Consider the following 17083-nt stretch of genomic DNA (forward strand, 5'->3'; position numbering starts at 1 on the left):
TGTTTCTTTTGGATGTAAACAACAGGACGCAGCCAACGTTTGGTTGAATACTGCACGTTATTTGAAATGACGGTTGATCGTAAGTGTATTTATGATTATCGGAACGGTCTATAATGTTTTTTTTTGTCAGTGAAAATATTTTTCAACAAGTATAAAAAAATGTAATTTAGAACATTTTTGTTTAATTTATTTTAATTGGGTCATTTACGGGTTACTGTTGGTCATTTTAGAGACTTTTATAAACATCTAGCTGACCCGGCAAACTTCGTCCCGCCTATTTTAGTGTATAATTTTAATAATTTTAAACATTTCAAATTCATTGATTCCTTGCGATTGGTTTATATCGTTTGAAATGATTGGTTTTATCGGAATGACAACATCCTCGACTTTTGGCTTTTGTACATCACCTCTATTCCAGATATATATTAGGTGCATTTAAGTTATTTTCGTTGTTTCCCAGAAACTGAAAGTGGTCATCTTCGAATTCAAAATGGTGTCCAGGGTCAATGCTTGGCTTCTCTACATCATTTCGATTACGGACATATCCATATATAGTAGTATTCAGTTGTTTTCGGCTGTTTCCCAGAAGTTGCTATTTTTCAACTCAAACTGGTGTCTGAGGTCAATTTTTAGCTCCTTGCATCATTCTGGATCCGGTGGTGCTTGGTCACTTTGGGCTATTTTTCAGAAACCGTAAGTCGCCATCTTGGATTTCAAAATGGCATTTGGAGACAATTTCTGGCCCCTAAGCGTCATTCTGGCTTAAGAAACACCCATATTGGGTGGTATTTGGTCACTTTAGGCTGTTTTTCGGACACCGGAAGTCGCCATCTTGCAATTCAAAATGTTGTCTAAGGTTGATATGTGGCTTCAGTGCATCATAACGATTCCGGAAATACGCATATTGTGTGGTATCTGGTCATTTGGCGCTGTTTTTCAGAAACCGGAAGTCGCCATCTTGGATATCAAAATGGCATTTTGGAACAATTTCTGGACTTCGTGCGTCAGTCTGGTTAAAGAAACGTTCATATTGGGTGGTATTTGATCTAGCAATGGGCAAGATCGATCCGATTTTTGCAAAATCGATCTTTTCTAGTCGATTTATCGATTTTTTGAATCGATTTCTCTGCGTGCGATCTTCTGCTGAATCGATCCTTTGGATGGCAAGATCGTTTTTTTCGCCTGAAAAATAAATGCGTGCAAAACGGATTGAAAACAATAGTGATTGCCTTTTTTGTTGCTAACGTAATCTGCGGCCGAATTCCGAGAACACTTTTCTTCGAAGAGAAGAAAATTTCTTTATTGATAGTATACGAAATTTTTTTCTTCTCTCCGAAGAAGTGTGTGCTCGGAATTCGGACACTGATCTGAAAAATGTGTCAATTTTTTACCGGGATGTCCATAGTTGAAGAATGGGCTAAAATTCAATAGACATGAAACCGAGAAAAACGCATTTCAATTGTTTTTGTTGGTTCAAACAATTGTCTACGTCCATGATAACTTTTTTCATGAGTATGTCACACCCCCATATCCAGCTTTTCACGAACGGTAATGGCGTATAGTGCACGCAGCCCATTTTGACGTTTTCTGTAGGTCAGGAAGCTGGATAACCTTGTCGTCGAGTTGAGAAAGAACAATCCGCAGCCAAATTAAGTCCCTCCAGTATTTTTAACGCAGTAACCATTTTTTGCCTTTGTAAACGCGACATCAATAGACAAACCCGTATGAAATTTGGCTAATACGCATGCGTTGTGAAATATACCAAGGATTAGGGGTGGGTGAAACGGCTCTTACGCAAGAGCGGCTCTAAACCGACTCATGGTTCACAATGATTCACGAGCATTGACAGTTCGTGTTGTCTCAGTAAACTTCGGGTTCGCGCGAACCAAACAGTTCTGGTGCGCCCAAAGAACCGTGGTTCTTTTTCGTGAGCCGTTCGTTCTTTCGCTCTTTCCTAAGAACCGGTTCATATGAACGGCTCTTGAGCCGTTCGCCCATTCCTAGCGAGGATGAAAAGAACGACGAGACAAGTTTGCACCTCGAACTGAATATAAATTACCAGACCACAAGACCGTCTCGACATATATTGTATACAATCATTACTATCTGATTGGTGTACATTGGGGTGGCAATGGAAATTGACTTTGACAGTTTTATTTAGTGGTGTTCAAAATTTCGCCTTCACGAACAGTTAGCAAAATTTCGATTTTTTGGATAACACCCGACCTCGACGTTTTATATATTTCTAATAACCAGTTCACATGATGTAATATCGCCCATCTTGATTTTAAATCCCATACTCCAAATTTTCCGTGAAAACTAGATGTATGTATGTTTCAAGATACGCGATATCACGTGATATCTGCTATAGTGTGAACAAGGCATGACATTTGGCACAAAAAAAAAACTTACAAACTGTGCTTTTCTTCATAGGTCGAGAAAGTGAAATTTAGACCAAATACTCCTGAATTCCGATTTAGCTGAAATTTTTCATTGCATTGGATATTGAATTTACCATTTTGGGTATTAGCCAACATTATTTCATATTTGCTACCTCTGCAAGTGCACTTTTTGAAAATTGGCTTCCGTAGGGACGTTTTTTTCTATCGTTGTGGGTGTTTACTATCAAGCACCAATTTTTTGATTCAGGTAGAAAAGGCATATGCGCTTATTTTTTAACTATGAGTAGCGGGGTACTCGTTAACTCAAATATTGCAAAAGTTGAATTGAATGGTCGTGTATATGCCGTGCTGTATTCTGTTCTGCATGGTGTCGCGTTCGCCATTTTTGTTTATTTGAGTTCGTTCTGCGGATGTTCCGATTTTTTTTATGAATTGGGTTGTTCAGCTATATCAGTTTTTCATATCATCTGAATGATCTGAATTTTCCAAGTAAAACGTGAATTAAAAAAATTCTATCATTATCCTTCGCTTTTTAAATCACGATTTAAAACTTCTTGAAATCTGCTCGAAACCGCTATACAATGACAGTTCGCTCATCTACCAACTGTCATTGTAACGATTTAGAGCAAATTTTTATTTTTCATTTAAAAACCGAAGGAAAATGATATAAAGTTTTAAAAAATCACGTTTTGCTTAAAAAAATTACACTCTTTTGTATGATATATAAAAATCGGAAATCCGTGAATAACTAAACAACCCAATTAGAGTCAGGTTTTTTTAAGCGGTTTTTTCATACGAGGATTTTTTTACGAGTTTTTTTTACGCGGATTTTTGAATAAACGCGGTTTTTTTACGCGGATTTTTGAATTAACGCATTTTTTTTACGCGACACCGCGCTAATTCAAAACAATTCTAGCGAATTTCCGAATTAACGTGGGTTTGGAACCAGAAACGTTTAAGTGTTTATCTAGTAAAAGACTTAGTCCGAAAAATACCCTCCGCCCACCGAAAGATCCGGAATGACCGTCAAAGAGGACAATTTTAAATACTGGTTCTAGAGCGTCTCGGGTTTTTTCTAAAGCCCTTCTTGCTGGACAACTTTACGCGGATTTGAAAAAAAAACGTGTTTTTTACGCGGATTTTTTAATTACCGCGGTTTTTATGCGTTTTTTTACGAGGTACGTATCCCCCGCGTAAAAAAAAAACCTGACTGTATACAGGTTTGGATTGCTCTTAGTGCATCCGAAACAATAGACCATTTCACGAACTGACAGGTGTCACGGATCCTGCTGATGTTCTTGATGCTTTCACGTGCATTATGTCAGCGGTTTCAAGCTTTCTGTCAAAATTTCGTTCATGAATCGAGTTCCCAAACGTCTCGTGAAATGGTCTATGGGATGAGCGACAACGAAAACTTTTAGTAGAAAAAAAACGCTAAGAGAACACGCGGTTAAAGAAGATGGCAATAAACTAAAAAAGCCGTATCGTTAGTAGATGTTGTGTACGAAAACTCGATGAACATGATAATAAACCAGAAAACGCAAACAAAACAAAATCTCCATAAATATAGCCAAAACAAGTCGTAAAAAGCTTATACCGAGCAAAAATCGATTTTTCGTTAAATCGATTTTTCAGGCTCGATTTTCTTATGAATCGATTTTCTTGATTTTGATTAATCGATGCAGGAGAATTAATTTTTGTTCGTAGATCGCCCATTGCTAATTTGATCATTTTCGGCTGTTTTCCAGACACCGGAAGTTACCATTTTATAATTCAAAATGTTGTCTATGGTCGATTTGTGGAACAATTTCTGGCCTCCGTGCGTCAATCTTGTTAAAGAATTGCTCATATTGGGTGTTTTTTGGTCATTTGCCGCTGTTTTTCAGAAACGGGAAGTCGCCATCTTGAATTTCGAAATGGAGACATGCCAGAAGAAGGAAGGGTGTCGAAACATTAAGGACATGTTTGTTACACCTAAAAACATTCACCTGCCAAATTTGGTTATATTTGCTTGATTGGTTCTCGAGCTGTGCGAAATTTTAGTTTAATTTGCATGGGACCCCTACCTTATAGAGGAGGGAGGGGTGTCAAACCATTATGGATATATTTGTTACCCCTAAAAACAATCACCTGCCAAATTTGGTTCCATTTAGTTGGTTAGTTCTCGAGATAAGCAGAAATTTGTGTTTCATTTGTTTGGAACCCCTCCCTCACAGAAGAAAGAGGGGAGTTGAACCACTATGGACATATTTGCTACCTCTGAAAACATTAAAATACCAAATTTGGTTGTATTTGGTTGATTGGTTCTCGAGCTGTGCGAAATTCGTGTTTCATTTGTATGGGACCCCTCCCTTGTAGAAGAGGGAGGGGTGTCAAACCATTATGGATGTATTTGTTACCCCTAAAAACATCCCCCTACCAAATTTGGTTCTATTTACTTGGTTAGTTCTCGAGATGTACAGAAATTTGTGTTTCATTAGTATGGAACCCCTCCCTACCAGAAAATGGAAGGGTGTCGAACCAATATGGACATATTTGTCACTCCTATAAACATCAACATGCCAAATTTGGTTCCATTTCCTCGGTTAGTTTTCGAGATGTGCATAAATTTGTGTTTAATTTGTATGGGACCCCTCCCTTCCAGAAAAGGGAGGAGTCTCGAACTATCTTAGTCACCTTTCTTGGCCCCTAAAACCCCTATATACAAAATTTCACGCCGATCAGACAGACAGACAGAGCTGCATTTTTATATGTTTAGATTTGTATTATATGTGTTATTTAAAGCTTCAGTCAATTTGCGTCAGTTTTGAACCATATTGTGACGTTTTCGAGCTTCTCTTTAATTATTTTCCAGCATTTTTAAGCAATTTTGGTTATTTATGCTATTTTTGAGTAATTTTTAGGCCTCTTTTAACTCATTGTTATAATTTTAGTCATTTGTAACTTTCGCCAATTTTTTCGTTTTCATCATTTTGTAGTTGTTTATCTTTTTTCTTCGTTTTCATAATTTCTTCTCCCATTTTTTTAAATTAATTTTTTATTTTGTCATTTTTGCCGTCTTTATCTAACCCATATACAACTTTTCATCGCATTAAGCAATTGTTCTTCGGACTTTCAGTTTCATGTCAGCTCAACCGCCTCTGACGGAGTAGACGTTCGTTTGTTCGTCCAATTAGTATTCATACATTCCAGAACAGAAAGAAAAATTGCTCTCCCTTTCTCCAGCCGATGTGGCATGGGGGAAGAAATTACCCGCTGTCGTCAGGAACATGCACTTTCCTAGAATTGCCGCCAGCGCAATCTAGTTATTTATCCATTTGTTCGCCGTTAGTATATTCCAATGCAAAGAAAGCACCTGTACATCACGATAATTTACTGCTGTTTCAGCGCACTGGCAACTGACAACGAATTTCTGCTTCGAGCGGCTCTCGTATTTTCGTATTTTCCAGCACGAGCCACGAGGCACAATTGTCATGAAAAATTGTATTGAAAATCGTATTGAGAACGAGCAAAACTGAAACACGAAAAGAAGCTCAATAACTCGTTTATTAATTAATTAACCGATGCGTCGTGACAAATTCATCAACGGATCCAAGCCTAATGATAGACTGACATACAAACGGGACGTAATTGCGCTTGTTCACGTCTAGCTGCGGTTTGTTTGCCACCTGTCAGTAGCCCCTTGTCCAGACAGAGTTTATTCACGCCTCGTGCCGGATACCAATTTAATCGCTGGGTCAACAGACTGCTTGTTATTTATTCCAGTAATCCTAGTAGGCGTCCGTCTAAAACGGTGACGGATTTCCATTGGGATTTCCACCGAAGATTACCTTTAACCGCTAATGAATGTTCAACAAAGATTGTTTAGCCAGTTCCGGCACGACCCTGAGACACGCACAGAACCAAGAACTGCAATTGCATTGCTGTTTTTTTTTTGCTTCTCGTCTTCCCTCGGGCTACCAGCGACGCGGAAGAATGTTAAACGCGATCCGGTAAGCCGGTATGTGCACCGAGCGTGATATAGACTTTGAATAGCTGCTTAAAACGTTTAGTTCTTTATAGTAGAGCAGAATAAAAATGCAACGCAGTACGGAACAAGTTCCACCTGTTTACTTGTAGCTTGTGGGCCGCACGAACTTGAAGCACGCGTTTTTTTTTTTCGAATCGCGCGTGCTTTCGCTCAAAACGGAAATGTGACTAATTAACAGCCTTTTCAGCGCGCGTCATCGGTTCACGGTTCCGTTCGGAGAGGTTAGAGACGCGATCGGAACAACTAAATTTGCCCGAAAAGGAAGCTAACGGGTCGTTTGGTCGGTGAGTGGAGACCATTACAAACTGTTGTCAGATTTAAAATGCCTATTATAACTTGGACGTTTCTTGATGAATTATCATTCTAATTCGGAGAGCGGCCAATCAGTTGGTGTATGAGTGCGCTTCTCAAGAAAATTTCATGACTCAAACTATGAAAGCGTCATTCCGCACAGTCTACTTATTAAACGAGATTTTTTTTCAGGATCTACGATCTCTTGCTCATTTTGAAGTCCTCCGGGGCACAAACATTATGCCTTTTTTTTCCTGTATGGACTTCCTCCCTGGGACCAGAATGGCGAATCTATTGTGAGATATGCCCGTGTGTATGCTGTAACCCACACTTCTATTGTCAGCACTGCCGCTGTTGAAATGTGTCACGCTTATCATTATTTCATCCGTGCTTGTGTGTAATGTGATTTACCTTTCCTTTCACACGCTATTTACTCTACTTTACCGAGCCTCGTTCCTCCTACCAAATATCGCCAATTATGATTCCCTGGAGAAGTTTCGTCGTGTGTCCTTCTGGCCAGCTTTATTATAAGGTAAACTGATTTTTGTTCATAGAAAGTCACACAAAGGTATTAAAGAATTAAGCTCAAAGGAATGGTTAGGCGTCGTACACAAATTACGTAACGCTAAAAATCTAGATTTCAGACCCCCTCCCTCCCTATGTAACGTTCGACATGACTCCCCCCCTAAAATTACGTAACGCTGATCAGCCTGACCCCCCCCCCTAAATTTTCAATTTCGAGCAAACATCACAGTTACGTAACTGTCTCTACTACTCCCCCTCCCCCCTACGTAACAATAAGTAACGCTGATAAAACCCCCCTCCCTTCATGCGTTACGTAATTTGTGTACGACACCTAAGTGGTTGGGGAGCCTCACCTTTCAATGTGTTTGTGCTACTCTAAGCTCAAACTGCGCATTCTGAGCATGATTTAGGTTCACTTTTCCAGCCTTTGAAACTTGGAAACTTGCTCGACTCGCGTCGACAGAGTAGCAGCTGGTTTTAGCGCAGAAAGATTGAACAGGCAACTCATTCGATCACAGTGTCCCACAGCAGATGTACTAACCGGTGGACCGCAACACTGCGCAGCATTGCTGAACATGTCCGGACATGTTAGTAATTTTGTCCTGATCTGTCGCATCGTGTGTGCAGTGCGTGTGTGCAGTGTGTACAGAGCTGAGAATAACATGCGAACTAGAATCATCCCGTGGCCTCGTTAGAAGGCTATCCAAAATCAACGCTTCTCTTGAAGGCCAATATATTAATAAAAAAAATAGAGTTAAAAAGAGAATTATCACTGAAATTTATCGCGCAATAAATTAAATTGATTAACACCAATCGAGTGTATTCCCAAACCTATTGCAAAAAATATATTGATATTAGACAGGCGAATGAATTACGATACTACGTTATCATTGCGGTCGTGTCTTATGAACAACTATTTCAACTATTTTAGATTAGAAAGCATTTTTCCGCTATTCTGAACTCTATTCTGGAACGTTTTCTTATTTTGGCCTTGAACAGTTATGTACTCGGCAGGGTACCCAGGTACCTTTTCAGACTTTATTGCTTTAAAAAAACAAGAATAACCTCAACTCAGCCAGCTGAAACCTATGAAATGCTCCTAGCTAGTGGAAATAAACCATTTCCCATCATCGGACTGTTTATAGCAGCAGGGGGGGGGGGGGGCTTCGAAGGGAAAGACTTCGATTTATTTACCCCATAAGTACTCGGCAGGGTGCCCGGGTACCCACAAAATGAAATGCTTTTTGCTTTTTCTGTTCTTGACCGATTTCCGAACTTGGCCTGTCAAAAGATTGGAAAATCCGTCTTCTGAGAGGACCCCACACGAATGAAACACAATTTTTTGCATAACACGAGAACTAATCGAACAAATGAATCCAAACTTGGCTCGTCAATGTATTAAAAAGCATAGTTTGATATCCCTCCCTGCTCGAGATTTACTCAAGCAAATTGAACTAGTTCACAAGAGCTTGAACCAAATTTGGCATGTGGAGGTTTTTAGGAGTAAGAAAGGTTTCTATGGTGGTTTGACACCCCTCTCTTATCTAGAAAGGGGAGCTTCCAAACAAATGAAACACAATTTTTTTCATGACTCCAGAATCCATTGAGCAAATGGAACCAAATTTGGCATGTGAATATTTTTGAGAGCAAAAAATATTTTCATGGTGCTTCACTGTGCCGACAGCCCTCCCTCAAAACACAACTAAAAACAAATAAAATAATTTCTGCACAACTCAAGAACTGATCAAGCAAATGAAACCAAACTTGACATAAAAACATTTTTAGAGACAAACTACTTTCATGATGGTTCGACAAATCTCCCTCTTCAAACAAAGCAGTCCACATAAGCACTGATGATGTATGTAGCAACCGAAATACGTATCTGCGGACGGTATTCGATTAAAGGGTATTCGATTTTTTGTAGTAGAGTTAAATGGAAACATAACCTACTCTCAATATTTAACAAAAATTTCTGCACAACTCGAGAACTAATCAAGCAAATGAAATCAAATTTGGCATGTGAAGATTTTTGGAGATGAAAAAGGTTTCTATGATGATTTGACACCCCTCCCCACTTTGGAAGGAGAGAGGGGCTGAAAATAGCCGACAGTGACCAAATACCACCCAATATGGATATTTCCGTATTCATGATCATGCACAGAAGCCGAAAGTCGACCACAGACACAATTTTGAACTCCAAAATGGCGACTTCCGGTTTCTGGAAAACAGCCCAAAAGGACCGATTACACCTCAAAATGGTTATTTTCGGAATCAGAATGGTACTCAGAGGCTACAAAATGAACTCCACTTGCTTTTGGAAGTTAATCCTTTGGATGTGAAATCAGTTTAGTGTTTGAAATCATTTAAATAAAAAACGACCAACTACTTTGGGGAGGAGGGTCTGTGTAATGTCCGCGGTCCACACAAAATTTTTAGAATTCATATTGGTAGTTGTCCACGTCCCTTAATATACACTACACACAGACACCCATCACAGGCTCAGCATATTGCGTTGATTTGATATTGACCGCGCATCATGCGTTGAACTGTTCGAAGCTCGATTTCGAAAAGTGATCTGAACGACAAGGTAAACTCAATACTTATAAAATTTTTTGAATGTATCTTAAAGCATGCTTGATATCAAATATAAAATCGGTGGTTGCGAACTTGCTCAAAAACATGCATTTCTGATAGAATCTAAGATGGCGACGAATCATAAGATGGCGGCCAATTTTTTTCTACTGCAAATGAAGCTCTATCATTCCTCTTTAAAATTATGTGTTTGTTGAGGGGGTTCATTGACAAATTCAAGAGTAATATTTCAATAAAAAGAATAGCTCGAAAATCCATTTTTCTAAAAACCGTTTAACCGGTTTGTGCCTGAAGGGTCCAGCAACATGAACTATCATCACAAAATCTCACGTGCTTCTTGGTTTTGCGGACGACATCAATATCATCGGTATCAACCGTAAGGCCGTGGAGGAGGCCTTCTTACCTTTTACGAGGGAAGCAGCGAGATTGGGTCTTGTCATTAACTCTGCCAAAACGAAGTAGCTGGTAGAGAGCGTGGGAGTCCCCGTGGCGTTGGTGCTGAGGTGGAGATAGATGGTGAACGATTTGAAGTGGTTGACGAATTCGCTTATCTTGGTACACTTGTGACATGTGACAACGATATGAGCCGTGAAGTGAAACGACGAGTTGCAGCTGCGAACAGGGCTTTCTACGGACTGCGTAACCAGTTAAGGTCCCGTAGTTTGCAAACTCGCACAAAATTAGCGCTGTATAGGACGCTGATACTCCCGGTGGTCCTTTACGGACATGAAGCATGGACAGCATGGACGCTGAAGGAAGCTGATCGACGAGTGCTCGGAGTTTTGAGCGTACAGTTCTGCGATCGATACTTGGCGGTAAACTAGAAGATGAAGTGTGGCGCAGACGCATGTATCACGAGTTGTACCGCGGCTAACACGCTGATATAGTGAAGGTAATACAGCGGGGCAGGCTTCAGTGGGCTGGACATTTAGCCAGGATGCCTGACGAGAGAGCCGCCAAAACTATCTTCAGTAGAGAACCAGGAAGAGGCCGTCGACTCCGTGGTAGGCCTCGCACGCGGTGAATGTGCGCGGTGGAAGAAGATGCACGAACTGCTGGAGTACGAGGAGAATGCAGAACGGCTGCCCAAGACAGAGGAAGGTAGACATCTCTAATTCGTTCGCCTCTAGACCGGTAAACGGTCCGTTAGCCAGAAAAGTAATAAGTAACTTGTATTTGATGCCTTTTCCCAGTGCTCCGGTAGACTTTTCACATAAGCACCAACGGACCCGAATGACGATTAGTCAAAAGGTTCTTGAAATAAATAAGGTTCATTCCATACGAAGTGACCACGGAAAAGAATAAACTTGGACACGATCATCACGGATTTGGCTCAAAGCTGGGGGAATTATTCATCTAGGTTCACTATGAAAAAATCCCAATTTTGGTGTCGATTGGAATACCCCCTGTTGGGTTTCACGTTTTCGGCCAAGACAAGTAAAAACAGTTTCGAACAGCAGTTTCACTTTAAACAGCTTCAACTAGAATTAGTTTTATTTAATCGGTGAATTGTAACAAATAAATTTAGCTTACAAATCTAGTTTTTCCTTGCATGCGATTTCCCCAACCTTAAACTGCCTGAATTATTACCAACGACTGTAAATAAAATACAATTAGGTATCGGTATCACTTCTCGCATCTTTATTCGCTTACTGCAACACTTTCTTTCACTTCCAACTGATCTATCTCTCCGAACTTCACTTTTACTATCAAATTTTCTACTAATCTCCCGTAAATTCTATCTTTAACCACGCCAGAATCTCTTTTTACCTTCCTGCTTTTACAGTATCTGTTTGTTTACAATTTTTCTATGCTTCTATGCTCCAACACTTTTCTTTCTGTCATTTCTACGCCTTAACCCACTGACATTTCTTGGTATTCAAGCATGCAGCGACGCGGCTGAAACATAACCAGTGTGGCCAGAACACCCCCCGCTCTGTGGGACCCCTCTCTTTGTGACAAAGTCAGGCAATTTTTGTTCAAAATTCCGTTTTTCTTTTTCTTACAATTCATAGATGTAGGACGTCCGCAAAATACTGATAGATGATTTTCAAAGAAAAACCAAGGAATCAAAAAAAAATATAATTTTTGACTTGAAGTGTTGCCAGATAAATTATTTTGTATTTGAAAACTAAATTTACATTTTTCAGCCAATGCAGCCATAATTTCATCGTGTTTAAATTAAAAACTAAATTTGCATTTTTCGGCAAATGTAGCTGAGTTTATTTTAAATTCGAAAGTTTCATCGTGTTTCTCGGAAAATTTGACATAAGAAACACTTATTACTCCGTGGTAATATGAGCCAATCTCGAGATATAGCATTTTTACAAAAATGGTTTAAAATTTCGTAATTAGTTTTTCGTAAAAATGCTATATCTCGAGATTGGCTATAGTTTTAAAATAGAAAAATAATCTATCTGGCAACACTTCCGGTCAAAAATAATATTTTTTCTGGATTCCTTGGTTTATTTTCTTCAAAATTTACTCATCACTATTTTTCGGGTGTCTTACGGCTATAAACTATAAAATAAATTAATTACGCAATTTACGACTATTTTCGTGAAAATGTTATATCTCGAGATTGGCTCATATTACCTCGGGATGATAGTTGTTTCTTACGTGAAATTTTCCAAGGAACACGATGAAATTATCAAATTTAAAATAAAATTGGCTGCATTTGCCGAAAAATGAAAATTTAGTTTTCAAATACAAAAATAATCCATCTGGCAACACTTCCAGTCAAAAGTTTTGTTTTTTTTTGGATTCCTTGGTTTATTTTCTTTAAAAATCATCTATCAGTATTTTGCGGACGTCCTACATCTATGAATTGTAAGAAAAAGAAAAACGGAATTTTGAACAAAAATTGCCTGACTTTTTCACAAAGAGGGGGTCCCACAGAGCGGGGGGTATTCCAATCGACACCAAAATTGAGATTTTTTCATAGTGAACCTAGATGAATAATTCCCCCAGCTTTGAGCCAAATCCGTGATGGTCGTGTCCAAGTGGCATGTACATTTCGTATGGAATGACCCATAATAAAAATAACATAAGCACCAAGGAAGGTCTCAAATAGAAGTCAAAATACGTGCTTACTAACTGGTGTGAAAAGGGGTGAAAAGAATGAGTAAAGTCTTTATTTCATTTTCATTTTCATTTTTGGGTACAGAAGGGGGTCGCAGGGCCAAGTCTCCAGTGCTTAAACACTTTCCATGCTGTACCAGTGGAGAGATTAGATTTGGCATCGCAGCATAGTAACCCGAGAGGTCAAATAAATTCTGCGTTGGAATGCCGTATAGTAAGACAAGGTTGAATATAGTGGATAGTCTCCCAACCGCACATATATTTAAATATTTTTATTCATTAAAACTCTCGTCAGATGAAACATTTTATGAATAGTAATAACAATAGTACTAGTAACTTGCTTTTTTACATACCTGCTGTGCCTTAATCCTTTACTTACCCCGTTTTATGTTTGTTACCTTTATTCACTCTTTCATTGACCTTTGTTTGATTGTATTCCTCAGGGTAATTGCTTGATTCTTCGTTTGCTCTAATTCTTTATTTTTCTCGCATTTCTTAAAAAAGAGGAAACTGGATTAATAATTTGGTTTGAAAAATAAAAATTAATGTAAATAAGTCTGAATTACGACCGCGCATATATCTAACTACTGGTTGAGCGTTGGCTTTGAGAAAGTTGATAACGCAATCTTTTGATTACTATACCAAATTCCTTTACTGAGCCCTCTCGGCACCTCAGTAGAAAGCATGTCTTAGTTATCACAATAGTCAATTGAAACTGCTTAATCCGTAAAAGACGAGATCAATCAATCTGACCTTTTACCAAAGTGTTAAATGATTCAAACATTCCACCCAATCGTTATCATTAACATTCAACTTCGTCTTATTACGGCTTATTATTAATGAAAGATTCTAATGAGCTTTATAGACATTTAAAATTATTTTACAATGGTCATGCTGTATGCAGTATTAGGTTTAGTTTTATTGCTTCTTTATTTTGATTACAACCTAAAAGCCCATTAAAGTCTTTTCAAAGAACGTTTGAGGTGTTTTGCAACTAGCATCTGGCCTTATTAGACTGGATCTATCTTGTATAATACATAACCGAAAAGAGTATTTTAGTTCACGAATTTAAACCAGATATTACTAATTGCAAAACCGTCAAGCCCCTCAACCTAGGAGAGGGAAGAATGAGTAAAATCTTTATGAAAGGTAATTTTGACCTCAGCTATGGTTTCACGATTAGGTGAAAACAGAACTAACCTAAAAATTCTCCCATTAACATTATCGGTCAAGCGGTAAGGTTTATGAACTAAAAATTACTTCATAAATTGTTGCACGCGCGTTGCCAGTCAAAACCCCTTATTTATGATAACGATAATAACCACTAACTATCTGAATTACTATAGCGTTACCTATTACCGTGCACCGGAAATGTTCCAGCCTAGTCGTGTGCGGTGACAATTGCTCGTTTATTATTTTCCCGTTCAGATATCAGCTGTAGCAGCAGCAGCAGCAGCAGCGCCACCGTTCCAGAAGTTTTTGCGCGCATTGTTTTTCTTTCGCCACGTGCCTCTTCGAACACATGCCCAGCGCGGCTGGGCAGGCAGGAAGCCATCAGATTCGATCACACTCTTTCTACCGCACCGTCGTCGTATCTTTTTCCACTATTTCATACAGTATTAGCATTTTTGCTCCAGGATGATTTTCCATAAACTAGCAATTGATTGAAAACGGACAACGGTTGCTAATCATCTGGCAGAAGATTACAGTAAATCAAAGCTTGCTGGGTTTGTGCAGCATGCGAAGCAACAACAATCGATGACATTTACTTCCCATTCCCACTCCCCAGTTTTCCGTTTCCACGAGAACGATGCGCTCGTGTGTCATTCATTCCCGGACCGATTGTGTACATATTCCTGCTGGGATTGAATTATCATGTCGTTTGCGGTGATCTCTCTCCCTCTGGATTGTCGTAAGGTATTACGCCGCGGGAATCTAAACATGAATTATGAACCGAATGTAAACTTGGATTAAAAAATACACGTGATTCTCTCTCCCGCTTTTGGTTGCGCGGTTGCGCCACATAAGTTCTATCCCGTACATATTCGTTTCGCGAGTGAAGAGTTTATTTTGGCGCGAAAGCTACTAAAGAGCACATGCTTCTCTCTCAATTTCAATTGCAGGTTGATAATCATGATAATTAATCGTCATCTCCTCTCGTTTGCTGGCGCCAAGAAATTACAGTTGCGAGAAATATAATAAAAGCAGGATAGATGATAAAACATTACATTATGTTACAAGTTCGAATGCTACTTTTGCCACAGAAAAAATCTGTGCGAACATCTGTTTCGATTCATATGTTTATTATCTTTCATAAAATCTTTCATAATGATTTTGGATTACGAATAGTGTTGCATTTTAAATTATTTTTCAACAGTTGAATCCATAACATTATTACATAAGACAAATGTAAGTTTATCAGTTTTCCAAGAAGTGTTAGTTTAAGGGAACTAATGAAAAGATACTGAAAAATATTACAGAAACCGATACTCGAAACAAGTAGAAACAAAAATATTGATACACCAAAAAGCAAAAGAATAATAAATAGTAAACAATTGAATTGTCATTACCTAGCGTCGTCTCTATCTTTCAGTCTAACAGGTGACATTGATAAATCAACGTTCTGCTTATGTGACTGTGACTGCATTAACTTGCGATTTTCTTCGGAACGTGCCACACCAATAATTGGATTATAAATGATAATAACAAGCTCGGATGTTCCAGTTACACATTCACATTCTATCACAAAGTCGGACATCTAAATTGTGTTGAAATTAAAAAACAAAAAGACAAAATAACAAAACGGCACAATTTCTCGAAACCTTCCCTCCCTGCAGCATCACGATAATTTCACCTAAACTGAGAAGAACGCTTGGCCTTTGAAATTGGAACGAATTTCAACAAGCGCGAATGCGCTCACACGACGCAAGACCAAGCGACGCTTTAAAGCGCAAATAAAACCGAAAACTATTTCTCAATGTCAAACCGCGAAGTGCGCGCCAGCCAGAGTGGCGCTGGCCGTTTTCTCCGTTCTGCTCTGCATACAACAGCGGCGTCGTTTAGCATGGCCAAAGAATACCTAATCGATCAATTACTTGTTGTTGCACTCACTCACCTTCGATCTCTTTCGCCGCTTGGGAGGCACCCCCAAAGGTGCCGCTGGCTTCCATCTCCATTTTCGCACGCAGCACAGCTTCCGGGGACTGTGTGATTCGAAACTTGCGGCCGGTCTTTCTGTTTGTTGTTTGCAAAATGAACCAATTCGTACGTAAATCGTGTCTCGCGCTAAATATAATTTAGTCGCAAAGTGATCGATGCTGTTTTTTGCGGCCGCGCGTTCTACGCCTATTTCAAAAGAATTTACCTCCCTCTTCAACAATCATTCACTGAAAATAATCGGCGTACCGCGAACTTAATTGGTTTGTCGATAAAGAAAGTTAATCACTGATGGAGCGACACTTTTTTTCCTTTTCTCACTTCATACAACAAACTCAATACAGGTGATTAGAACTGGAAAAGCACTTTCTTCCGACAAGAATCACTCGCGAACGGTTGGAGTCTGATTTAATTATCCAAGTTGGCGCGATCACGAATCCGAAACTGAACTGTTGCGAAGATCGTCTGACGTGAGACTGAGCAGCAAGTGAAGTGCGCGCGCGCGCCGTCGCGTCGCTATGGTAACTATAAACAGCAGCGTCGTTTCGCGGTTTTGTCGCCGTCGTCATCATCATGATCATCAACAACGTTGTCGGTCGCTTGCTGTGGTGTCATTAGCGCCGGGCAGCCGTCAATGTTGCACAGCTGATGCGCGGCTAAATTATAAGTGGCGAGCTACAGAGGCCATGAACATCGATAAGTTAGGTGTATTGCGTCGACGTTACATTTGTTGAACACGTTAGAATGTGTCACATATTTACCATCTTAATAAAGCGAAACTAAACAAATCATAGGCACCGACTCCAGGGAAGCAAAGTGACCGTGTCATGAATGATCGTAATATTTTAACCAACAGTTGTCAAACTTTCACTACGCTGAATCTTCTGGACTGAAGGCGAGTCTTCTGTAAAAGGCCTCATAAAAAGCACTTTTGCAATACGACTATTGTCAGTTCAAGTCTTGCTACTGACTAGAGATGGTCGGGTATGGGAAATTTTCAAACCCG

The 17083-nt window shown here is 39.4% G+C and overlaps 1 protein-coding gene across 1 annotated transcript in view; it reads right to left on the bottom strand.

Moving 5' to 3' along the window:
* The window catches only part of LOC129717469 (uncharacterized), a 149954-nt gene extending 133381 nt beyond the window's left edge, over nucleotides 1-16573 (bottom strand). Inside the window, exon 1 of the mRNA XM_055667380.1 lies at nucleotides 16037-16573. Within this exon, the coding sequence (XP_055523355.1) occupies nucleotides 16037-16097 (61 nt within the window). The 5' untranslated portion in view covers nucleotides 16098-16573. The remainder of the gene's footprint in view (nucleotides 1-16036) is intronic.
* Between the last annotated feature and the right edge of the window lie 510 nt (nucleotides 16574-17083).

Source organism: Wyeomyia smithii, chromosome 1 (assembly GCF_029784165.1).
Source record: "Wyeomyia smithii strain HCP4-BCI-WySm-NY-G18 chromosome 1, ASM2978416v1, whole genome shotgun sequence".
In the NCBI taxonomy this organism is placed as follows: Eukaryota; Metazoa; Arthropoda; class Insecta; order Diptera; family Culicidae; genus Wyeomyia; species Wyeomyia smithii.